This window comes from Lutra lutra, chromosome 4 (genome assembly GCF_902655055.1).
Source record: "Lutra lutra chromosome 4, mLutLut1.2, whole genome shotgun sequence".
Classification (NCBI taxonomy): domain Eukaryota; kingdom Metazoa; phylum Chordata; class Mammalia; order Carnivora; family Mustelidae; genus Lutra; species Lutra lutra.
The window spans coordinates 40230258-40257445 of record NC_062281.1 but is presented as its reverse complement, the minus strand read 5'-3'; the positions used below and the strand labels follow the sequence as shown (position 1 = coordinate 40257445).

The following is a 27188-nucleotide window of genomic DNA, read 5'->3' as shown; positions in this document are numbered from 1 at the left end:
TTTTTTTTTTAAAGATTTTATTTATTTGAGAGAAAGAGAAAGCACAGTGGGGGTGGGGGGATGAGGGAAAGGGAGAAACCGACTCCCTGCTGAGCAGGAAGCCTGACATGGGGGCTCAATCCCAGGACCCAGGGATCTTGACCTGAGCCAAAGGCAAACACTTAACGACTGAGCCACCCAGGCGGCCTTGTCTGCCTTTTTTAACTGTAACAGCTTGCCTGGGAGTGAGCCAGCTGAAGAGTTTTAGGAGATGAGGCTGGGAAAGTGATAGAAGGCTTTGAATTTTATTCCAAGTGACATTCCAAGCTTTGGATTCATTTATTCATTCAGTACCTATTTATTGGGCTCTTAATATGTGCCAAACAGGCTGGGCACTAGGGGTATCACAGGGGACCAAGAAGCATAAACCCCTGCCTTCTAGAAGCTTATAATCTGTCTATGGGAGGTTTTGAACGGAGAAATGAGGCAATCCGGTTTCACTCTTACAGGAGTTCTCTGGCTGGAGGGGTGAGAGACTGGTGCAGAGAAAGCAGTTAGGGGGTGACAGCAGCCCAGGGAGAAGACAGTGGTACCACAGTGCTAGCAGAGGTGAGAAGCTGGGTTCTAGTGGACTTAGGAGAAAGCATCAGTGGGATTTTCTGAACAATTCGATATAGAAATTTCTTGCCCAGGCTTTAATGGGAACGCAGGTCAGCCCATAACCTAAAGCTGTGCTCTTTTAATGATGGTAAAATGCTCACATACAAAGTGGCTTCACAACAATACTCAATTTAATGGGAAATGTAGCTCCTGTTCAGCTCCCTAGCTCTGGGCTTATGAAAGGAGAACCCTTGTCGGTGCCGGGAGGAGGCAGGTCGGAGCTTCATTCCCCAGGAGCCTTCCCATCCGCACTACAGTTGACCAGCCTGTTCCCTCGAAGGCCACATGCCCAGGTGGCTGTCCTCATGAGCTTACACGTGAAGTTTGTAGTGGGTCCCTCTCAGAGCCACTTGGAATCCTTCCCTGTGGCTCCCTGTCCTGAGGCAGGAGGATGGAGTCTCTTAATAAGATTCAAGCTTCTTGTTTTTCTGTCATTGTTATTTCTCTGAAACAACATCATAAGGTCCAAATCAGAACAGGTTTTAATTCTTGGTCACAAAATGGGACTTCCAGCATATTGTGTTCCGATTTTCTTAAGTTTGAGAAATAGACTTCCTTTCATTTAACTTCTGTTAAGCAGACATAGTCACTCAAAAATGGTTCTAGACATGCCAGATCTGCCAACAACTTTAATAACTTCCAAGATACAAATTTGTATTTCTCAAGTCAATGAAATTGGTACCAAGCTATTTGTGAAATAAGAAGGTAAGTAAAATGTCATCTGAGAACTAGAGGGTATCATGCTTAGCGAAATAAGTCAATCGGAGAAAGACAACTATCATATGATCTCCCTGATATGAGGGAGAGGAGGTGCAACATGGGGGGTTGAGGGGGTAGGAGAAGAGTAAATGAAACAAGATGGGATTGGGAGGGAGACAAACCATAAGTGACTCTTAATCTCACAAAACAAACTGAGGGTTGATGGGGGGAGGGGGTTGGGAGAGGGGGGTGGGGTTATGGATATTGGGGAGGGTATGTGCTATGGTGAGTGCTGTGAAGTGTGTAAACCTGGCGATTCGCAGACCTGTACCCCTGGGGATAAAAATATATGTTTATAAAGCTGTAAAAAAAAAAAAGAAAAAGAAAAAAGAAAGGATGAATACCCAAGTTTTGTAGCAACATGGACGGGACTGGAAGAGATTATGCTGAGTGAAATAAGTCAAGCAGAGAGAGTCAATTATCATATGGTTTCACTTATTTGTGGAGCATAACAAATAGCATGGAGGACAAGGGGAGATGGAGAGGAGAAGGGAGTTGAGGGAAATTGGAAGGGGAGGTGAACCATGAGAGACTATGGACTCTGAAAAACGATCTGAGAATTTTGAAGGGGTGGGGGGTGGGAGGTTGGGGGCACCAGGTGGTGGGTATTGTAGAGGGCACGGATTGCATGGAGCACTGGGTGTGGTGCAAAAATAATGAATACTGTTATGCTGAAAAAATAAAAAATTAATTAAAAAAAAATCTCATCTCAGTTCCATCTGTTTTCATTGACCTTAAGTAAATAACCTTGTATTTCCAAATAGTAGAGGAGAAGGACCATGGGTAGCCATAACATTGCCTCTGCTTCACAGCCATGACCTCACCAAGGATAGCATGGGCAGCTAGCTATCCTTGTGGATTTGCACGAAGAAGCAATCCCCTACACACCTTACCTGGAAGTAGAGCCAGATGACTGGTTTCTGTTAATCATCGCAAGACGCCCTGATCTGCCTGGACTCCTGCTAACAGCATCTCCTATATGCAATCTAACATTCCACCGACCTTGGCCATCCGCTGGGTCCTGCTGGGCAGGTTGTCAGTTCAGGATGGGATTAGAGGCTCTCACTTCCTGGCCTGAAGGCAGCACTTGCACAACCCCTTTCTCCATTAACCTGCCCTAGAGATCAGCCCTGAGGGTGCTGTTTTGCTGTGTCAGCCACAGTCTGCATCCGGCAGCAGCCACATCAGCAAGAGATGAATATGTGTGCCTCTGATGTCCTTGTGCCTCCAGAATGCAGATGAGGGGCCTTGCCATTTTTTTAAAAATTTAAAATCAACTGAATGATCGCTTCTTTTAATTATTTTCCCCAGGGCTGCGACCAAAGAGGACTCTGCGTTTGGTGCTCTGGACTGCCGAGGAACAAGGTGGAATCGGGGGCTTCCAGTATTACCAGTTACACAAGGTAAGAAAGTAGCCATGGGTTGCTGGGCAGTTTGCATGTGCAGTATTAGTGAGAATAAACGCACAGCATCCCTGCTTCCCCCTGTTGTCCTGAAGACTCTCGACAATACTTTTGGGTAGGCTGGCCCCAGCCAACACCCCTTGCAGAAGCCTTCTTTATAGGGCCCTACAGCAGAGAATGCGCTGGTGAACTGAGGGTGTGGAGCTGGGGCTTCTCTGTTTGTACATCGGTCTGTGACCTGAGAAAAATCCCAGCTGTCATGCTGCCATTTTCTTAAAGTCGCTCTTGTTCTGCTTTACTCTTATATGCCAGAAAAATAGTGCTAGGTAAGCATTCCCTCTCCCCGTGGAGCCCTTGCCCATACTTTAATGCCCGAAATTGTCCTGGAAGCACTGGTATTTGAGAACCAAGTCCTGGGGCCTCGAGTCCTTGGGAGCCCTGATAATGGCAATGGAATGGCAGCAGCTCAGACTGGGCCATGTGGAGGACGGCTTTGTTTGACACCGACTTTCAGAAGACCACAGTGAAGCTTGAGGCAAGAGGGTGATGGTGAAAGATCATGATTAGAAATCCAAGGCCATATTTAAGACCGGCGTCAGGGAGATTAATGCCAACACCCCCCTTTGAGAGAGGACAAAGTGTACAAGCTCAGAGATACTCTGGAGCAAATCAAATGTTAGTTCAAGAGGAGTTCCCAAATCAGTGGGTACGCTGCTGAGCAGTGATGGGTGGGCGGAGTAGAAGGGTCTGGTTTGCTGTTGCTGGAGTGCTTGTCCTGCGTGTCAGATCAGAAGGAACAGATCTGCAAGCTTCCATAATCAAAATCAGGGAGAGGTTTGTTTTTTTTTAATTGTGTTTATAGCCTTTTGGATCATTTACTGAGTCAGTCTCTATTACCCTGTTTTAGTTAGAGCTTAAGAGTAACGAGCTCAGGGGCATGAATTTGACCACAGAATATAGTTATATTCTGTTCAAAGGAAAACTGTGCTTTATGCTCAACTCTTCTACCTCTTCAGTTCTTTTGGCCTCAAGAGATCCTGGGGAATAAGACTATTCCAGTTAAGTGTCCTGTGGTCGGTGGGTCATTAGCATCAGCTTCTATATGTTGTGGTAGGCTAGAACATCAGAGGAGAGTTAATCTAGATTCAGCAACCTTCATTTAATATTTCTCACCACCTACTATGCTTCATAGTAGGCAATAGGCTTAGTGTTGGTAAACAGTTCACCCTGACCTTACCGAGGCTCCGAGCTAGAGAAGGACACCAACTGATGAACTTCAATTATGCTACAAGATGTGAAGTGTTCTGATAACATATTGACGGCAGAGATGGGAAGCTCGCCTAACCTGGCCTGGGAGAACAGTCAGGATAGGCTACAAGGAAGAAATGACCTTGAAGCAGAGACTTGAGGAATGAATAGAAGTAAGGTAAGGAAAAGGAGTTGGCAGGGAATTGGGTAGTGGGAACAGTATGTGCAAAGGCTGGAGGTAAGGCGAGCACAGCACCCTGAGGAAACTAAAGGGGTTCAGAGTGGCTGGTACACAGAATGCAAGCTGCAGAGTGTAGGACGTAAACAAGAGCCTGAAAAAAAAGAACATATACATCATGTTTAGAAGTTCGTGCTTCATTTTGAGGCAACAAGAGTAATTAAGTTATTTTTAAGGTGGAGCTTTTAGATTCTATACATCTTGGACTCTATATAAAACAGAACATCTGAGAACTGTTTTGAAGCACATTTACGCTCGATTATATACTCTACTCTGAGGGGGAAAAAAATGGATTTAAGCTGCAGTGGATGTGGCTTGAACTTTCCTCAACCAGTGAAATTCCTTAGATCTGAAAAAAGGTTTATTCCTCTGTAAGGTTTTGAGTTTCGCTGTAGCCTACTAAAATACATGGATGAAAACAGAAATGACTGGATTCTAAGCTTTTAGGGGGTTGGCAGAGGAATATGTACATATACATTTTTTCCAGAGGATGTGCAGTCACATTAACAGAACTGGTTTATCTTGACCATATCCATGTTGCCTCTATACAAGAATCTGTATATTGGTGGGCTGGTCTGCTTTGCATTTTCAGGAATGGAAAGAAATTCCAGAAAGGGAACCATAGGCTTTTTACTTTTAGATAGCTCTTTATCTTACCTTCAAAAAAACATTCTGCATGTTTTATATGATAGAGTCAAATTCAAAGGACTTATTCTGTATTCTGATGATTAACATACTAAATGAGGTATTGTCTAGAGCATCATCATTTCTGGAGCAGCTGAGTTTAAGTAAATGTAATAAGCAAGGGCCAACCCAAGGAGGACAAATAAGATTGTCTTTAAACTTCTCTTTAGCATTTTTAATGCAAAAAAAAAAAAAAAAATAGACAATGTCCAGTTCACTCCAGCCACAACAAAGAAACCTCCGATCTAACTAAGGTTGTGATAGCTGCTGAAATGAACAAGCCCTACAGTTCCAGTGGCTCAACATGATAGACAGTTATTTCTTTTTTTTTTTTTAATATTTTATTTATTTATTTGACAGAGAGAAATCACAAGTAGGCAGAGAGGCAGGCAGAGAGAAAGGGGGAAGCAGGCTCCCTGCTGAGCAGAAAGCCCGATGTGGGGCTTGAACCCAGGACCTGGGATCATGACCTGAGCCGAAGGCAGCAGCTTAACCCACTGAGCCACCCAGGCGCCCCTAGACAGTTATTTCTTGCTTCTTTACCATCCAGTCCCCAGGAGGGCTTGCTCCACGTAGTCATTCAGGGGCCCAGACTGATAGACAGTTCAGCACCACGGCTCTCAATGTTGCTTTGAGCATCAATATCCAGCCGGCAGTCAGAGGGAGAGTGGAAAGATTTTATGAGACAGTTCTGGAAATGGATGTGGAAAGGCAAAGAGAGAGTTTATGTTTGCTTAACTGAAGTCTGAAAGGATCTTTATCATCCACTAACCATGGTTACCTCTAAGAGAAAATTAGGACTAGGTGGATACAGTAAGTTATATAACTGTATTGTTTTAATTCTCGCGAAGGAAAAACAATGAAAGAAAACAATTAAGTGAAAGGACAGGGACATCAGGAAACATTTACTTGATGGAAGTTTCTATTTCATGTTAAAGAGAATGCTATATCTTATAAACCACAAAAGGGAATATATCCTTCCTCCTTCTGCAAGTATACTTACCAAAACACTTGAAATTTATCTTCCCCTCCCAACCCTCACGATGTAGAGTTATGCTTTGGTCTATTGAGAACAAAGTTGTAGTATTATTTACAATTAAAATGTACAATTAAGCATGCCAGTCTAAGATCTAGTATTGTCATCTGTGAGGGGGAAAAAAAGGCAATATTATCTTCAGCAGTACAACCGTGGATCAGTAAACTATTATTAAAAATTTACTCTACAGGGCGCCTGGGTGGTTCAGTGGGTTAAAGCCTCTGCCTTCAGCTCAGGTCATGATCCCAGGTTCCTAGGATGGAGCCCCGCAAAGGGCTCTCTGCTTCTCGGGGAGGCTGCTTCCTCCTCTGCCTCTCTGCCTGCTTCTCTGCCTACTTGTGATCTCTGTCAAATAAATAAATAAAATCTTTAAAAAATTTACTCTACAACAGGTGCTCAGCCTAAAAGAAGTTCAGTCATCATCTCTGTCACAACTGTCCCTCCTTCTCTATTGTTTCTATTAACAACAGCATCATCCTCCCTACCACCAGGTATCACAGTGTCCCTGCCATCTTTCCTTCCTTCCTCTTCCTTGTGACCTACATCTAGTAAACAGTAAAGCTCCATTGATTCTACACTCTGTCACTTTTGGAGAACCCTTCATTTCTATGTCCCCTGTCTTTTCTCTAGTTCAGGCTTTCCATTATGCCTCCCATATGAAGTCAATCTTCTGGAAGCCCAGCTCAATTCTAATAAACCCTCTGCCTCCAAACCTTTAGTTGTTCCCCAGTGCTAATAGAATCTAGCCCAAACTGCTCAGCTTCTTGGTGCTTGTGGTTCTCCATGCCCTGGTTTCACACCATTCTCCTCCATTGTCCTCTACTCTGACAAAAATGAGCAGTTCCTTACACATCCCACACTGGCCTTTCTTCATATCATTAATCATACCGTTCCTCTGCCTTGAATTCTCCTCTTTCCAACTCTTGGATGTTCTGCAAAGATAAACTGAATTACCCTTTTTCCCATAGAACATTCTCTAAGTCTCTAACCCCTATTTCTATCCTTGAAATAAATACAACACCTTATCTAGACATTTCTAAGAATGTGAAATACTTTAATCTATAGGAAAGAAAGGAGAAAGGGAGGAAAGAAAGGGAGTGAGAGAGGAAAAAATGGAGGAAAGGAAGGATAAAAGAAGTTACAGTCTTTGGCCATAAGGACTTTACATTCTGCTTAAATATTAACTTTAAACTCACACATAAGAAATTTAGTATAACAGGGGCCCCTGGGTGGCTCAGTAGTTAAGCATCTGCCTTCAGCTCAGGTCATGATCCCGGGGTCCTGGGATCAAGCCCTGCATCGGGCTCTCTGCTCAGTGGGGATCCTGCTTCTCCCTCTTCCTCTGCTACTCCCCCTGCTTGTGCTCTCTCTTTCTGTCACATAAATAAGTAAAATCTTAAAAAAAAAAAAAAAAAGAGAGAGAGAGAGAGAGAGAAATTTAGTATAACGAACAGTATGTAATGGGGTTCTAAATTACTTACTAAAATTATCTTACTTTTACAAAAAACTCTGTCACTGTCAGGGTACAGAGTGCTATGAAGGCTTAGCATAGCAGTGTAAAGGAGTTAAGTAAGAAATGGGAGAAATGGCTAGGACATGTTGGTCATGTGGAAGGCTCAGGACCTGATCCTTGAGGAACACGAGGGTGTGGGTGAGTAATCAGGAAGGGAGAAGAGGGATGTCTACTCTCCTTCATATTGATTATGACTGAGACCTGGCTCAGGTGTAGGTGCTATCAAAGAGGAATGGAACTTTCATTCGGCGAGGACTATTCTGGTGATTATAAAAATAAAAGATTTGAACTTTTAAAGTCATTTCCCTGGCATTTTTATGGTACAATTATGGTTATTAGTGATCTATATCAGTAAGGGACCAATAATCTGTGGCCCGTAGGCCAAATCCAGCCTGCCACCTGTTTATGTACAGACCTCAGGCTAAGAACGTTTTTCAAAACGTTAGCTGGCTGTGCAACAGAGCCTGTATGTGCCTGCAAAACCTAAAATACTAAACATCTGACCCTTTACCAAAAAAGTCTGCTGACCCTTAATCTCTATGGTAAAAAGCATAAAATATTTTCATGTTGTTATTTCCATATAACAATTCCTTTATGGCTTTTTTCAATGATAAATGATATTTTTAATTTTATTAAAAATGATAATCTTATTAATTTTGCTTAGATCCGATTAAGTATTCTTCGGGAAGATATTACAATACTATAAATGTACATGTACTATCCTTTGTTCTATACATTCTTATTAGGTATTTCTTTAATAGTAAAGTTGGCTATACTTATATAGCATCACTTTTATGGATAAAAACAGGATGCAGAAAATTATTATTCCTTCTTTTTGTTACTCTGAATGTATTCCTTTTTCCTCTCCATATGATCTTTTCAACAGTGAAAATTCTATAAAGGCTATTTTAGTTGACACATCTAATTAAACTTTTGTGGGAATAACATTAAAATTAATATTAGCTACCCTTTTCTTAGTAAATACATCTTCATTTACAATTTACTTTTATTAATATATTCTTAGAAAAATTTAAAATTAAAGTGATTTAAAATTATAGGATGAGGGGTACCTGGGTGGCTCAGTGCGTTAAGCCTCTGCCTTCAGCTCAGGTCATGATCTCAGGGTCCTGGGATTGAGCCCTGCATCCGGCTTTCTGCTCAGCAGGGAGCCTGCTACCTCCTCTCTACCTGCCTCTCTGCCTACTTGTGATCTCCCTTTCTCTGTCAATAAATAAATTAATTAATTAATTATAGGATGAAACTTACTGCCAAACTATTTTTCAAAATTTTATTCAGATTAATAGTTATTTTTATGTCATAGTTATGCTTTTTAATGAAATATTAGTCAAACTATTATAATAACTGCTAGCCTTACTAAATTGTGAAATATGCCAGGCTATTTGTGGTTTATATAGCCATTTTGAAACTCATATGCATCTCTATTATAATAAGTCTGAAACACTCTTTTCAAGAAAACAAACTTTGGCTCCAAAAGGTTTATAAGAGTTTTGGAGGCAGTAACTAGGTAAAATAACCAGGAAATGAATTTTTTACTGTATTTTGGAGTCATCTAGAATAGAAGTAATCCTGAGGGTTTGTCCTGCATGCCCATAACAAACTGGAAGTTTTGGAAGGGAAGAGGCTGGGGGATTGGGTTGCCGGTTGCTGGGTATTAAGGAGGGCACGTGTTGTGATGAGCACTGGATGTTATATGCAACCAATAAATCACTGAAGACTACATCAAAAACTAATGATGTTCTGTATGGTGGTTAACTGAACATAATATTAAAAAAATGCTACTTCACGTATTTCAATAAGTTATAAAATGTTGTCTTCCTGATCTAAAGTTCTTTCCACTTTGTTCACATTGGCACAGGACTTGAGAATTATTTATGTGTATATTGCTTGTGCCTTATGTAATTGATTTTTGGAAGTAACATCTTTCCCATGCTAACAGTGTTTTACTGACGTATAATTAGCATTCGGTAAGAAAATGCACAGATCTTAAGTATATAGCTCAATATATTTGGCAAATGTGTCCCCCTTCGTAACCATCACACAGGTCATGATATAGAGTATTCTGGTTACCCTAGGAAACTTCCCTTTCAGATCAACCTCTGACTCCACCTAAGGTAACTATTAACACTGACCTCTATCACCACAGATGGGTTATGCCTGTTCTTGAATTTCATATGAATGAACTCATACAGTCTGTACTTTTGAATCCGGCCTCTCGCACAAAACAGTACGGCATTGTAGTTTATCCATGTGGATGCATTCATAGTAGTTGGTCCCTTTCTAGCACAGAGTTTTCTGTGGTATCCCTAGACCGCAACATATCTTTATCCATTCTCCTGTTGATGGCCATTTGGGTTGTTTCTAGTTATCCTAAATAAGGCTCCTGTGAACACTTGTGTGCAAATTTTTTGGTGGATATATACATTTCTTTTCTTTTCTAGAAGTAGAATTGCTGTGTCATATGACAGTTGTAGGTCTAGCTTGGCTAGATACTGCCAAAGAGATGGGAGGCTGTCCCCTTCTGCATTCCCACCAGCAACCTATGAAAGTGCTAGTTGTCCCTCCAATACATTATATTGTTAGACTTTTTATTTCTGGCCATGCCTGTGGGAGTAATATTTTTTGCTTTTCAAGGTACAGTTCTGAAGAGTCCTAAGGAAAGTCCTGCCTCCACTTCTAATGGTCAGCATTCTCTCACTCTCTCCTTTCTTGTCTTTGAGAGTGTCACCTCCATTCTGTGTTCTGCCTTATGATTTAAAGGCTACACAAGGCCTTTTTATCCTGCATGAGGTTTGTGGGGTTGTTAATGGTTGGAGTGACCTTATTTCATTTCAGAGAAACCCCTTGGAAGAGCAGGCCATAGAAATACCTTCCAGTTCATAACTAAAGCTGACTCCCAGGAGCACAGATTTCACCTGGAGACAAGGGGCTGTTGGGACTCAATGGAGACAAAAGGGGGCCCAAGGCAAGAATGATCCCTAAAAAAGTTGAGGGAGAGAGATTTCTCTTATGCCCAAAACATAGATTATTCTAGAGAAAGGGAAGAAAGATGGTATCGGATGCCTTTATGTTATTCCCTATTGATGAAATTATTATTTGTTAAAAATATGAACTTCTTTATTGGTTGAATTCAGCTTGCATTCACTAAGAAGGAAATGTCACCACCTATAGGAGGATATCATTGTGCTCTAGTGATTTTTAAGAGTTCACTCATAAGAGTGGAATTTAACTTTGAAATTAGAAAATATTATAGATAATTTTATTTCATTTTCAAATCAGCGAATAAAATGAGTGTTGTCCAGATGCCATTCACCTAATCTGCTTTTCATGGGAACCATGGTACTCTCTTCTCTACTCTTGGAAGGAGAGCATAATGTCATTTCTCATGTTCCAAAATGTACAAAGGAGGAAAAAACATCCTAGAAGAGTTTCAACTAGATTGCTGACATTTTTTAATCTTTCCCATTTTAAGCAAAAATATCTGTCATAATTATAATGAGTAAGGTAATCTAGCCTTGGAAAAGCCTCATTACACAAGGTAATCAAATAAAATAGATTGATATGTTCTATTCTGGCATAAAAAATATTTTAACCTTTTCCTGATTTATTGCACAAACTACTGGCAATTGAATTATAGGGATTATGAACACTGCTGTGTTCTGGTAATCATTAATTAGGGCAATATTTTAAATAGGCTTTATTAAATGAGGGATGAGATGTATGATCCTTCTAAATGCATACGTTTCCCCTAACTCTCACCAACTCTAGAGCAGAAGAAGTTGAAACGAATGTGTACGTTTTGTCAGAATTTCCTGTGTTGCCATACTGACAAACAAAATGTCCTCTTATGTAAAATACAGTTGTCCTGGCCTCTTTTAGTAGTGAGTTCTTGCCAGCTTCCCAACCCTCATAGGTTCATGTTTCATTCTAAAATAACGGGACATGGTAGAAATGCTTGTGGGACTTCTGGTGTTATCTGCGCAAATGGTTTTACATAGACATTTTTATTTCACTAGCCTTATTGCCTCTCTATCAAGTGATAGTTAGGGTGCCACTGCCCAAATGGGAACAGTTCTGTGCTCATCTGCAGCTCTGGTTATAAAAATTATAGACCTGATATACCCATTCAGCATAACCATGTCTGGACCATGTCTCCAGCATGGCCCTTCTTCTATCGTTAATGTCCCGTATGGACGTGCTGATAGGAGGTTATAGTCTCACTCGGTCCTGCCGGGTTTTTATGCATCCTGTGTTTTTTCTTTCATTGCCTAGATATTTGCATTTCTTGGTCAAGCACATCACAAAATTGGTTTAAATTTCATTTCTCTCAGTGTCTTGTTGGTCTGGAGGCTCTTGTAGTTCCAACATTCACATAATTTCTATAGCACACCTGGGAGCTCTTTGAGGTCTTCTTAGAATTTATGAATTAATTTTTTTTAGTAAAGGGAAAGGGCTGTCTTTTGTATTTGTTTGCGTTCTCCTATGTAGAATTCCATTATGACTGTGGGGCTTCAGAATTCTCTGTATGTGTGGCATTTACATAGAGTTGCATGTCAGCCTGGGCAGAAGTATCAGCATACTCCCTTTGATCTTAGGGAATCACCTTGTGTCACCTTGTGAATAAAAGTGAGTAAGTTTCGACTCTCCTCTTTCCTTGATCTCTTTAGAAAGGATCCTTCTTGGCTGGTTTTTATTATTTTTTTTTCCATATAGGAGAAAAGGAATATTTAAAGTAAAAAGACGGGCTGTGACAACTAGAATGGTATCTTTCCATAGTCATTGAATGGCAGGACTTGGCCTACAGTCACGGGGCAATATTTATCCCGCAACGCCTTATGGTGTCAGATCACAGTGAAGTTTGTCTGGAGTGCTAGTTGCAGCTCCATGCATGTAAGTAACGGTATCCTTATCCTGACTGCTCTGCTATCATCAGTAACCCATAGAACTCGACTACACTTTTAAGGTTGGTTCTGGGAACATTGTGCCCAAACACTGAGGTCTCTTGTGACATCGTGGCGGGCATCTTATCTCACTTATTCTGCATTCCTGAAAGCATGAAGAAGGACTCCAGTTTGCATCTAGCCTCCTTTACCAGCTTACTGGAGGTTACCAGCTAGGCACAAATAGTTTCTGTCTCAGTGCCTTCTTATTGCCAGACGGGTCATGATCTGACCCAGAAGGACCTGTAGCATATTTGGTGCATGAGCTTTCTAAGGAAATCAGCTTGGAACACCAGGACACACGAATCTGAACTGAAGTGTCATGCCTGAGGCTCACAAGTGACCTACATGGGTCAGAGCCTTTGGAACCAAATTGTCCCATCACGTGTGCTTGGGACTTACTGAGTTACAGAGTCAGCAAACCACTTTTGAGTCACCAGCACTATTTTAACTTGCCCAGGACTGTCTTTTTCCCTTCGTCTTCTAAACCAAGTTTGGCAAGCTTTTCCTTAAAGATTCAAATAGTAAAGATTTTAGGTTTTCAAGACATGGGGCCTCTCCACTCAACTATGATCTTGTAGTGCAAAAGCTGTCATAGATAATAGTAGGCAAATGAACATGGCTAGATTTCAATAAAACTCGATATTTAAAAAACAACCACCATAAGCAACTGGTCAGATTTGGCATGCTGGTTACATTTGCTGACTCCTGTTTTAAGCCCTCATGGGGGAGAAGTTTAGGAAACTTCCTTCTGAAGCCTTTTCCACCAATTTCACAGCCTTACCGTTTGATGGAAGCAATCTGTAGCACGTAGTGAAATTCTCACATTGAGGGTGTCTTGTGGCTTACGTTGAGTTGTGTCTTAGCAGGCCTGTTTGTAAGCTTAGCCCTCAAGAGGGGACAGCTGTTTCCAGTTAGGTATTTTGCTGACAGGACACACCATCACCAGGTCAGTCTGTTGCGTCAGTGGTACCCAGTCCAGGAGCCACACTGTAGGCTGGTAACCTGGTTGGAGGAAGGGGTTAGCATACTCTCCCAAAATTTCTTAAAGCAACAACAGAACACTTAATTAAGATAACTAAATGCAATAATATTCAAAAGTATATTTTAAAGGGCATATATTTTAAAGCCTGTACACACAGAAGGGTCTTTCCAAGAAATGAACACTCCAATACATCTTAACAACTCTCTTCCTAATCCCTAACAGTTGTCATTCACGATTTATAACCACATCCTAGTTTTATCTGTAGATTTGCCTACAGTGCTTCATTTTTTAAATCTGAATTATTGTCTGGGAGAGAGGCTTTTCCCAAGAGACCCCCAGCACATCATATCTTGTGATAATCAGTAGCCCCTCTGGACATTTGTGCCCTACTTCTGGCTGCTGTGGGTTTTTTGTCCTTCTTCTAGAGTCATAAATATATAACTGTCAGAGAACAGCCTGTCAAAGACGGCGTGAGGAATGAATGGGCAGAACAAAACTGGCAGGGCTGCCAGTAAGCTCAATGCCACAAAGCAGCTACTGGGTGGTGAGCTCCTTCTGTTCTCTGAGAAAGTGTCTAGAAGCCACAATCGGTAGGACTAAAACTATGTTACTTTCAGGGCTGAAGATCAAACAGGAAACTGAGAAGCAGAATCACAGGACACCACTGTGACTACAACCTGAACACTTTCTGTAGTCCTGTCTTACTTTGTGGAACTCATTCTAATGGGCCATCCTCTAAGTATTAACCCAGGTCCCCTGGTGTCTCAAATGTGCCACTTGTCCCCTCATAGAGTTGATCTTGGCATAATTGTTTTTCCTAACCCAGAGATTAGGGCTTTTATTCTTTATTTTCTTTCAGAAGACCTCACTGGTGCATACTCTTATCAAGTGCTTGTCCTGCATCTGTGATTATTCATTCTAGAAGCTGAGGTTACCCCTAGCAACCAGCGGTTTGTCTAAACTGCTTTGGTCTCAGAGTTCTCTTAAAGGAGAGTTCTCAGAATCAATTTCTAAAGGGCTTTTATGCCCCACATGGCAAAACATATATAAACAACAATTCAAATTTTAAAAGCTTAACAAGACCTTTCAACAAAGGTTTAAAATGGTTTCATAGCATGAGCTACTTTGAGATTAGACAGAATTTCCATTACTAGTTAAAACAGCAGTATAATTGGCTTTTATAGATTTCTGTAGTTTCATTTAATAAAACTCGCCCAGTGAGATGCACCACCCCATGAAATCACAGGCAATGCTATAGTAAATACTTGTAGATGTGTTTTGGGAAACTCTCCCAGCATTAACTGAGGGCTGGGAGAATGTAAGGCATGTATCCTTTCCCCCTCACTGGCATAACTCCATGGTGTTTTTTTTTTTCCTCTCCACAGCTCTGGAAAATACTTTATTATACCCCGCAGAGCCAAATGGGAAACAATTAAGCTGTTTTGTCATTTGAATTAGGAAAGGTCAAAAGGAAGAGAATGTAATAGTAAATAGAGGGAAAAGTTCTTTGTGAAAACTGTCCTTTTTTTTCCATGTAAGGGAAAGTAATTTGTTCCTTTTAATAGATCTGGAAATCCAGTACTAGAGATCTTTTTGGGTAGATTTACAGAGAGAAAAGAAACCATCAAGAATTTTTAAAGATCCTTTTTCCCAAACAAATATGTAGCAAGTTGGTACTATTTACAAGATGTCATTGTAATCTCTTGCATCAATGTGATCATTTATAAATATGAGTACTCTTTCATAGACTTTAATAACAATAATGACTCTGGTAGTTGCCAGGCAATGTACCGTTTTCCATATTTTATATGTGAAAATGAAGAGGCCCTGGGAGGTAAAGAATGTCCTTAATGTTGCACAACACGGCCACAAGATACAGAACCTGAGCTTGAACCTAGCTTTTCTATCTCAAGACCAGCCGTCATGACTTCTATGACCATGTACTTCTCTGCTGTCCATCTTAAATATAGGATTTACATAGATATGAGTGTATATATCTCCACTTTTTATAGTCTGAAGTACATACAGACCAATAAAATCAGGCATGGTGGTTATAGTTAACACATGAGTGGAAGAATGGAGAAGTCACTTCAAAATGCTTAGTTTAAAACACATTCTACAACATTTTCAGAGAACCACATTCTATAACATTTTGGAGTATAAAGCTAGATGATATTGTATAATCATGCAGACATCAGCTGTCACCAGTAATTCTCAATGTTTTATATGGGCACTTGCTCTGGAGAGTATAAAAATAAATATATTTATTTGTTCCTGAAGTTGACTCTCTAAATCTTGCTACAGTGATTTAAAAAAAAAAAACAAAAAACCACTTTTTAATCTTTGCTGTAATATTCTCTTAGCTTGAGGGCATTTTCTAAGTAAAGTTTTAGCTGGACAATAGATAAAATTTAAAAAAATCTAAAAATAACTTTTAATGATATGAAACACCTTCTCACTCTAATAAATGTTAAGATCATTCCACTATTAAAAAGATTGTCTTCAGATCAGAGGCACCCCGGGATACCTCCTCAGGACATCTCCCAGTGCCTCTAATCTTAAAAGAAAAGAAAAAAATAAGAGCAAAATTCTAATCCTTGAGAGATAGAAATAGTGTATAGTGTATGTATTTATCTGTTTGTATATTCTCTGCATGTGTTGAGCTTAGACCCACCTAGGAAAATATATTAAGACCCTCCTCATACCAAGTTCAGCTTTCTACTTCCACACAACTATGCCTGATAAGCCAAGGACAGAGATACCCTTGAATGAATCCCTGCTCTTGCTATTTTTTAAAGATTTCAAAGAATAGAGATTTCATGAGGGTCAATATTCTTTAACATTATCAGACAATAAGGATATTTCAGGCCATGTCCACTTAGCAGGGTCTTAATGTAAGGATGAGACTTAGGATACTGGAGGAGCAATTATAAAAGAAAGTAGCTGTGAGGGCTCCAAAAGGTGGCATCCCTTAATTTTATCTGCCATAGTGGCTTCAGTGTGAGTGCACTGAAGAGAGCTAAGTGAGTTGGGGCAGGAGATGAATTGTGAATTGCAAAAGAGGCATTTAAACATTATCTGCAAAACTCAACTCAAAGAACAAATGATTCAACCCTTGTTCTGGTTTTTTGTTTGTTTGGTTGTTTTTTAAGAAAGTAGATTCTAGTTTAATCTTTCCTTCGTTAGGAGATAGAATAACTTAGCATGTTCTTCTCTTCACAAATGAGAGCTCAGTTCGTCAGTACCTTAATTGGCAAACTGTTTAGTGAGTGTGTTGGAAAATTGTATCTGCCAAAATGGATTGGTGTTTGCTCTTCTTCAATGAAAGGTGATCAAGTTCAGCCTGCCAAGGTCTAAAACAACAGAAATGGAAAGGAAAGTAGAAATGAAAGGCATATTCAAGAGAGTAACAAAGAGTTGGAGCCTAAGGCACTAAGCCTATTGGCTTCCACAAGAGCTTGGCAGAAAAGCTTTGACCACCCGTGTGATTTTTATCTCTTTGTCTTTTAGGCAATTACCTTAATAGGGCATACTGTAGTGATGGCTTCCATTACAAACCTCTATTTAAACAACCTCTTCTGAATCACCAAGTGAAGAATGGAGCAAATAAATATGGAAAAAATAGTCACTGTACACAATGCTTCTACCTTCAGTTCTCTGAAACTGTAGTTAATGCCTAATTATACTGACACTCCTGTTGTACAAAAAAAATTGAGAATGCAGATACAATGTCCCAGCTAATTATTTCATTATATGGAAGTGACATGTGTGAAGTAATAAATTAACACTGCCTTCCTAAGAGCATCAGTTGTGGACTTTCATGCTGAAAGTTTCTAGTAGAATGAAGTATTTCTCTTGTGACTACTCTGATTAAGTGAAAAATGCTTTCTGTATCTATGGGTATAAATCCACCTTCTTTTAGCAGATAGTGACCACTGACATAGGGTGGTGAGATGTATGTGAGTCAATTATTGCTTGAGAAGCCCCCAGGGGATGTCAAGGGGATGGCTACCAGCAGCTACAATAGTCTAGACCATACCTCTTCTCTTAAACATGGCTCAAGCAGTAGATGCATGAATTGTGGTGAAAGAAACTTCATTTTACTTTTTAAAAAACACAACCGTTCACACCTTTTCAGCTAGAAAAACAGAATTCCAAGTATTATATTTTCAAATTTAAACCAGAAAATAATGGTGGAGCTTGAGGGAGGGGAGAGAGAACTGAAGTGTGACTCTGTGAGACTGGTTGCAAGAGATTCAGTCTCTACTTCTTTGATCTAAGGATTATCAATTGTAAGGAGTGCAATTAGGATTTATAAAGCTTTAAAGGAAAAATAAAACTATATTAAATGTACAGTTTTCTTAAAATGATGGTAGCATACAATAACTCACACTTTTGCAATTACAATCAATGTCTGTCCAAATCTAAAGATTTTACTGGATTAAATACCTTTCGGTCATCAGCCATGAGGTGTCAGAGTTGGAGTGAGAGGCCACTTTGTGTAACTTGTGCTCCTTGTGTTGACAAGGGGCTCAAGGTGTACCTTTAGGGTTGACCATCTGATTATGAGGCATATCAAATACAGGCTTTTCTCTGTATTTCCAGTCTGGCTACTTTTTTTTTCCATTTTATTTTTAATTTAATATTTTTGAAAGCCATACAACTTCTCCTGAAAGTCTAAGAAAGCCTTCATTTTTTTTTATTTTTTTAAATTTAAATAAGTTAGTTAACATATAGTCTATTATTAGTTTCAGGGTTAGAGTTTAGGGAGTCATCAGTTACATATAACACCCAGTGCTCATTACATCATGTGCTCTCCTTAATGTCCATCACCCACTTACCCCTTCCCCCTACCCACTTCACTTCCAACAACCTTCAGTTAACTCCTGGTAGTTAAGAGTCTCTTATGATTTGCCTCCCTCCCTGTTTTTATCTTATTTTATTTTTCCTTCCCTTCCTCTATGTTCATCTGTTTTGTTTCTTAAATTCCGCATGTGAGTGAAATCATAAGGTATTTGTCTTTCTTTGACTGACTGATTTTGCTCACCATAATACCCTCTAATTCCATCCATGTTGCTGTAAATGGCAAGAGTTCACTCTTTTTGATGGCTGAGTAGTATTCCAGTGTATATATGTATACCACATCTTCTTTTTTTTTTTTTTTAAGATTTTATTTATTTATTTGACAGACAGAGATCACAGGTAGGCAGAGAAGCAGGCAGAGAGAGAGGAGGAAGCAGGCTTCCCACTGAGCAGAGAGCCCGATTTGGGGCTCGATCCCAGGACTCTGGGATCATGACCTGAGCTGAAGGCAGAGGCTTTAACCCACTGAGCTACCCAGGCGCCCCTACCACATCTTCTTTATTCGTTCATCTCTCAATGGACATCTGGGCTCCTTCCATAGTTTGGCTCTTGTGGGCATTGCTGCTATAAATACTGGAGTGCAGGTGCCCCTTCGAATCACTATGTTTGTAACCTTTGAATAAATAACTGTAGTGCAATTATTGGGTTATAGGGTAGTTCTATTTTTAACTTTCTGAGGAGACTCCATGCTGTTTTCTGGAGTGGCTGCACCAGTTTGCATTCCTACCACCAGTGTAAGAGGGTTCCCCTTTCTCCATATCCTCGCCAACACCCATTGTTTCCTGAGTTGTTAATTTTAGCCATTCTGACTGGTGTGGGGTGATATCTCATTGTAGGTTTGATTTCTGTTTCCCTGATGATGAGTGTTGTTGAGCGTTTTTTTCATGTATCTGTTGGCCGTCTGTTTCCCTGATGATGAGTGTTGTTGAGCGTTTTTTTCATGTATCTGTTGGCCGTTTGTATGTCTTTGGAGAAATGTCTCTTCATATCTTCGGATATCCATTTCCTGACTAGATTTTTTGAGTTTTGGGTATTGGGTTTGATAAATTCTTTATAGATTTTGAATACTAGCCTTTTATCTAATATGTCACTTGCAATATCTTCTCTCATTCTGTAAGTTGCCTTTGCACTCTGTTGACTGTTTACTTTGCTGTGCAAAAGTTTTCAATCTTGATGAAGTCCCAACAGTTCATTTTTGCTTTTGTTTCCCTTGCCTTTGGAGACATGTCTAGCAAGAAGCTGTTGCAGCCAAGGTCAAAGAGATTCCTGCTTGTGTTCTCTGAGATCTTGATTGATTCCTATCTCACATTTAGGTCTTTCATGCCATTTTGAATTTGTCTTTGTGTAGAGTGTAAGAAAATGGTCCAGCTTCATTCTTTTGCAAGTGGTTGTCCAATTTTCCCAGCACCATTTGTTGAAGAGACTTTTTTCCATTGGATATTCTTTCCTGCTTTATCAAAGATTAGTTGACTATAGAGTTGAGGGTCCATTTTTGGGCTCTCCATGCTGTTCCGTTGATCTACATGTCTGTGTTTGTGCCAGTACCATACTGTCTTGATGATGACAGCTTTGTAATAGAGCTTGAAGTCCGGAATTGTGATGCCACCAGCTTTGGATTTCTTTTTGAACATTCCTTTGGCTCTTGAGGGTCTTTTCTGGTTCCATACAAATTTTAGGATTGTTTGTTCCAGCTCTGTGAAAAACGCTGATGGTATTTTGATAGGGCTTGCACTGAATGTGTAGGTTGCTTTGGGTAGCATAGACATTTTAACAATATTTGTTCTTCTAATTCATGAGCATGGAATGTTTTTCACTTTCTTTGTGTCTTCCTCAATATCTTTCATAAGTGTCCTATAGTTTTCAGAGTACAGATCCTTTACCTTTTTGGTTAGGTTTATTCCTAGCTATCTTATGTGTTTTGGTGCAATTGTAAATGGGATCGATTCCTTGATTTCTGTTTCTGCTGTTTCATTGTTGGTGTATAGAAATGCAACAGACTTCTGTGCATTGATTTTATATCCTGCGACTTTGCTGAATTCTTGCATTATTTCAAGCATTTTTTTGGTACTAATAAGCTTTAATAAATTGTCCAATACCTACTTGGAGGCCTCCGGATGCATGTTTGGTTATATCAGTCTTTGCTAACCCTTAGATTCTAGAATCTAATCTGAAGATTTGGTGATTTCTGCTGCCTTTGTTTTGCCTTGTGTGAAAATCAATCTTTGGCATATATCAAAACTTTATGAAGAACTTTAATCAATAATCAGGGACCCAAATTTAAAATTTAGTGATCTGTGTTGACACTAATGCAAATAACTTAGCAAGGTGTAAAATGAATTACCAGACGCCCTTTCTGTGTGATGAAGCTTGCACATGGACAAGCAATGACAACACATTTTTGGCACAATTAGTTTCTTTGCCTGGTATTTGGGAAGTGTCTTATGGAATGTATCAACAGCAATATGCCTTCTAATTTCCAAAATGTTAAAATAGGAGGAAAATGTGATTCTTATAAGCAAGGAAATTGGTGTTTATCTGTTGAATTTTATAGTAGCAAAATAGGTGACACAAAAACATCAGAAAAGTAGTATTTAAATAGTATACTGGTTTCTGATTTACTTGACATAGTCCAATTTCCACCCATTGCCCTCCCATAATTATTGATCTTTCATCTCAAAGGCATCCTGACTTGGGTGATAATTTATATGGCTATTCCACTTATTGTTCACTCTTGTTGGTGACAATAACAATGGAAGGTCTCAAGAGAATTGAATAGTTTGATGTATAGTATGCCCTAGAATATGTGTGGTAAACTCATATAATCTTCAGAAAAGCCCTATTAGATACGTCTTTCCTTTGTTGAAGAGGATATGAAACTCACTGAGATTAAATGGCCTGCGAGGAGCATATAGCTAGCTATGTAACAGAACCAGGGCTCCAATCCAGATGTCCAGGGCAAACAAAGTCTCATGAGCTTAATAATAAAATACTAACAACAACAACAACAATAGGAATCGTCATCATTATCGTCATTACCTTAATAATAAAGCAACCACTTATCCAACAGAGATTTGTGACAATTGTTCATTCCAGGGAGCACTTTGGCAGTCTGCCACTGTGGACACCTTCTCAGATATTTTTTGATGCATAGTGTTACAAGGATATGAATTTTATTAAAATAGTTATAAAAAAGTAAATATGATATAATCATGTTTTTTAAAAATGTAAAATAAGATCTTACAGTATTATCTAATTATTATTGTAATTTCAAAGTAGTGATGAACATAAAGATTATTTTGAGATTTCTACAATAAGTCTAACATGATATGAAAATATCTGTGATTTCTATTGGTGACAAGGTGACAGGTTCTGCTAAGTACTGTGGTTTGTTACTTTCATAATTGCAGAAAATTCTAAATTTCATTTGGAAGTTAATGAAAACAAAGATGCATTTTTTCCCAATTTAAGTCATAAACCACCTCGAAATTTGTGAACCCCCAAAGGATACCAGATTAAGAACTCTTACTTTAGAACAAACCTGCAAAATAACTATTATCATCCCCACTTTACAAATGAGTACTCTGAAGCCCAGAGTAATTACATAACTTGCGTAAGATCTTTCACCTAATGACCAAGAAATGTGTCAAATATACATCTTAGTGTCTGTACATCACCTCTTCTAACTCCCCAGTGGCAATCACCATTGAAGTGGGAATTGTAGTATCCATCCCACTTTGAGACTGAACTCCCGGAGGATCGCTACCCGAATCACCTGTATCTCCTTCAAACACCAGTGATACCCTGATGAAGATTGCAGATACCCAAAGAGGAATTTGAGGTGAAGGCTCACCTGACAGCTTTCATTCGACTTTCCTTGAGCATTTCTCATGTTCAGTCTCTCCTCAGTGGTCCTCGGGTAGCCTCCCAGAATAATTATTTCCGACGTATTTGGTGCTATTTTCTACCATAGCTATTTTCCTCTTCTACCTTTAGGTGATTACTGGGGCTGCTTATTACTATTCTCAGATGAGGAAAATTGTTTTTCTATACCTCCCTTAGCTCAAAACAGGTACCTACTTGGATATTTTTCTGTGATCACTCTAATTCCTTAGCCTCCTTTTATCTAAACTATACCTATTAAATTATCTTAACTCTTCTCAAAGCTAAATTGCCTCATCTGTTTATTATTTTTCCTTCATTTTGTCTGAATACTTTAAAACTTACAAAGTATGCAAAGCAATTGTTAAAGCTCTAAGTAGTCCCAGGATGCATTTATTAGTTTCTATAATTGAGTCTTACCGATTACACTGTGTGCTATTATCCTTATGTTGTACTAAAGCATACCAAACCTTAAGGTTTCTTTTAAAAATTACTTAATATTTGGAAAAATTCTATTTAAACACCCACTCGGCAATTCAGTTGTTATTGTGCATCTTTTTCTCCTATGAATGATGGCCATTTTATTTTAGCAAGTCTCAAATGTTGAGGGTTCTCATCTTTGATGGTAAAATAATGATGACATAAGGTCTGCTAAGGAGGCCAGCTTTTGCTGCGCGGCTTCCAAAGTAAGATGTTCTCATCATTCCATGACTGAATGAAACTGAGAAGTTTCACTTGTATTTAGTTAATGCCCTTTTCTGTTGCTGTCATTCTATGTAGTCTTCCTAGAAGTATTTTTTAGCATTTATAATGAATGTTATAAAGCATTTGTATTTTTTTTATTTAAAGATTTTATTTATTTATTTGAGAGAGAGACAGACAGACAGTGAGAGAGAGCATGAGAGGGGAGGTCAGAGGGAGAAGCAGACTCCCCATGGAGCTGGGAGCCCAATATGGGACTCAATCCCAGGACTCCGGGATCATGACCTGAGCCGAAGGCAGTCGCTTAACCACCTGAGCCACCCAGGTGCCCCAAGCATTTGTATATTTTTAAGAGCCTTATAAAATATTCACTAAAGATTCAACTTAGAACTTTAGTTGTTGAACTTGTGCTGCTTTCTTGCGAAGATTAAAAAAAACCAAACCAGAATCTGAAAAACTGCTGTCGCCTTATCCCCAACACTCGCTGCCACATCCTCATCTCCACCAGCACTACGGTTATCCCGAATAGCTTCTAGTTATGTGCTTGCAGTGTGTACAGATACATACATACACACACGTATGTGTTTAAACACATAAATACAGATATTTATTTATTCGCTTAGCACATGTTGACTGAGAGCTGTCTAAGCTTCATGCACTGCTTTAAACTCTGTCCTTGTCTTGCTTCCAATCCACGCATCAAGACTGATAACAAACTGGATAAAGAAGTAGAGGGGTATGTTAGGTGAAGGGGACAGCTAAGGAGAAAAATAAGATAAGGAACAGAGATAAGGAGTGTGGGGAGGGAGTGGTTTGAGTTGCAGAAGGGCAGGGATGACTCCATCAAAGTGGTTCTGTCTGAGTAAAGATCTGAAGACAATGAAGAAGTGAGCTCTGCCGGTATCTGAAAGAGAACATTCTAGGTAGGTGAGTCGTTGTTGCAAAGGTGTGTTGGGGGCATGCGTGTCGCATTCAAGGAACAGCAAGCAGCCCGTGTGCTTGAAGAGGTGCAGAGAAGGAAAAGTAGAAGGACAGGAGGTCATATGTATCAGTATAAAGGAGTCCAGATCATATCAGGCCTCAAGAGTGATTTTTCTCTGAGTGAGAGATAACAGTGGACTACACCAGATGTATTTTAAGGAAAGAGCCAACAGGATCTGACAGTGGGTTGTATTTAGAGTGTGAGAGAAAGAGGAGCCAAGTGAGATCCTTCCCCCCAGTTTGATGCCTGAACTACTTAAATGGGAGGAGTTGGGTAAAGAGGGGGCAAGGTAGAGATCAGGAGTTCAGTTTGGGAAATGTTAAGTTTGAGAGGTCAATACACAACTTGGTAAGCATCTGAAATTCAAGGGAGAGGTCTAAAGATGGGCATGGTCATAGAATTTTCTCCACATAAATGCTCCAGGATTATAGTGTCCTCAGAGGCCCTCTCTCTTCATCTTGGAGATCCTCTGGTCCCCAGGATCAGCATTCTCCACAGGCCTCCTCCATCATGAGCCTCATTGAGAGTCACTATATCGAGCTGCTCTCTTCCTACTGCTGTTGTCTCTGTCTCTCCTCTCCTTCCATGCTGGCCACTGTAGCCACCAGTTTCTGTAAGCCATTGGCTATAACATCATTCCATTCAACAAATCGATTGATTTTGTTGGATAGGGATGTCTTTTGTGACTAACTTGTTCAATCTTCTTTGGGCTCAGTTCAGTATTCTTGAGACTTCTTCAATCATAAAACCAAATAACTAGTAGCTCTTTTCCCCAGATTCTTCCTGGCCAAGATTATTTCTTCCATTCTTCTGGTGAAGAATTGTGGGAATTCAACTGAGCAAGTACCTGGGCATTTCAGCAGATACCAAGGTGCTTTTTGAGAATGGTTTTGGCTTGGCTCATAGTTACAACCCTTAACCCACTTTAGCAATGGTGGGATGATTTAATACGGGAGCAGTATTACAAATCAGACTCCTTAATTTTTTTTTTATTTTTTAAAAATTTTTATAAACATATAATGTATTTTTAGCCCCAGGGGTACAGATCTGTGAATCGCCAGGTTTACATACTTCACAGCATTCACCATAGCACATACCCTCCCCAATGTCCATAACCCAGCTACCCTATCCCTACCCCTCCCCTCCGGCCCTCAGTTTCCTTAATTTTTTACATAATAGAAGTCCAACTTTCCAACTTATCCAGATTATATATAAATACATGAGCCTTCTTTGAAGCAGTAACATAGAATATTCATTCATTCAACAAATATTTGTTGAGCACCTGTTATGTGTTCTTGGTGCTGTTTCAGGCACCCTGTCATTAGGGAACCTACATGCTTGTACTAAAAAAGTATGTATTGTTTATCTGAACTTGAGATTGAATCAGTATTTTGTATTTTATCTGGTCACTGAGGCTTGACTGGGCTGGATGGCTGCACTTACATGTATGAGAGTGGGGGCTGGCTCTCAGCTAGGCTGCTTTCTCCATATGCTACCTCAGCCCCAAGGAGACTTGCCTATCCTTCTTTACAAATCAGTCCCAGGGCAGCAAAAGGACAAGGTAGCAACTATAAGGTCAAGATAGCCCGTGCTCTGAAGTCACAAAGAGTCACATTTGCCAGAGTCTGTTGGCCAAAGCAAAGCTCAGGCCCAGTACAGATTCAGAGAGTGAGGAAAGAGATTGTGCTTCTTGATGAAAGGAGTGTCAAATTCACACTGAAAGGGGGCATAAGTACAGGAAAGGGAAGGATTTATAGCCATTAAATAGTCTACTGCAAGTGGTAAATGCCAAAGAAAAATCCTTGCCATCAGGAACCAGATGTTATTCCAGAAAGGGACGGACAATAAAGATAAATAAATACTGTTGATATGAAAGAGAAAAATAAGGCAGAGCAAAGGGTTAAGACATGTTGTCAGGGATGTGTGGGAGGTCTTCTTTTTATCTAAGGTGGTCAGGAAGACTTCCTAAGAAGAGAACATTGCAGCAGAGCCCTGAGAGGAGTGAGAGGATGGGGTGTGCAGGTGGCAGTCCGAGAAGCAGCAAATGCAAAGAGCTTCAGGAGCCCAGCATCACTGAGACACAGAGGGTGGCTGGAGCATTGAAAGCGGAGTGAGAGTTGGGAGGAGGTACTGTCAGAGAAGGTATGCAAGGTCAGGCTCTCTCTCCATCTCGGGCCCTACTGGCAAATACAAGGATTTTGCCTTGTAGCCTCAGTGAAGTGGAAGCCAGGTGGAAGGCTTGAGGAGTAACATCATCACATTTACATTTTTAAAAATTCGAGTGTAATTAACAACCATGTTAATTTCAGGTGTACAATGTAACAATTCAACAGTTCTATACCTTACACAGTACTCATCATAGTAAGTGTACTCTTAATCCCCATCACCTATTTCAACCATTTCCCCCCCAGCCACCTCCCCTCAGGCAGTGACCCAGCTTGTTCTCTGTCATTAAGAGCCTGTTTTTCTTCTGTTTGTCTTTTTGTTTGTTTATTCGTTTGTTTCTTAGATTCCACATATGAGTGAAATCCTATGTATTTGTCTTTCTCTGACTGACTTATTTCACTTAGCATAATACCCTCTAGATCCATCCGTGGCTTCTGTGTAAAGAATACACTGAAGGACGGCAAGGGTTGAACCAGGTAGACAGGAGGCTACTGCAATACTCCTGGCAAAGAATGAATAAAATTAGATACTATGTCTATTTTTTAAAATAGAGCCAACAGGATTTGCTGACAGATTGCATTTGGGATATAAAATCAAGAGAGGGGTCAAGAATTTGTGGTTGTCAAAATTTTTAGACTCAACAACTAGAAGGATGGATGCTGTTTACTGAGTTGGACCCTCCTCATAAAAGGCAGGCAAGAAGATCAAAGGCAAAAGAGGATAGTGTGATCACAGAAGCAGGGAATGTAAAGGCAATGTGATGAGGAGCCATGAGCCAAAGAATGAGGGAAGCTTCTAGAAGCTGGAAAAGGCAAGGGAACAGATTCTCCCTTAGAGCCTCCAGAAGGAACCAGTTCTGCCAACACCTTGATTTTAACCCTGTAGGACTCATTTCAGATTTATGACCTCCAGAACTGTAAGAGAATAAATGTGTTATATTAAGCCTCTGAATTTGTGGTAATTTGTTACAGCAGCAACAGGAAACTAATACATGATTAGACATTTAAGTGGAGATGCTAAGCGGCTGTTGGATATGAGTCTGGAGTTCAGGAGAGAGGCATGGAAATATGAACTAGAACTCATCACTATACAGATTTATTTAAAACCATGAGGCTGATGAGAACACCAGCAGA

General features: G+C 39.9%; 1 protein-coding gene across 1 annotated transcript in view; it reads left to right on the top strand.

The window, feature by feature from the left end:
• Window positions 1–27188, top strand: part of CPQ (carboxypeptidase Q) — a 486593-nt gene that overhangs the window by 373567 nt on the left and 85838 nt on the right. Inside the window, exon 6 of the mRNA XM_047725337.1 lies at window positions 2710–2801. Coding sequence (XP_047581293.1) covers window positions 2710–2801 — 92 coding nt within the window. The remainder of the gene's footprint in view (window positions 1–2709; window positions 2802–27188) is intronic.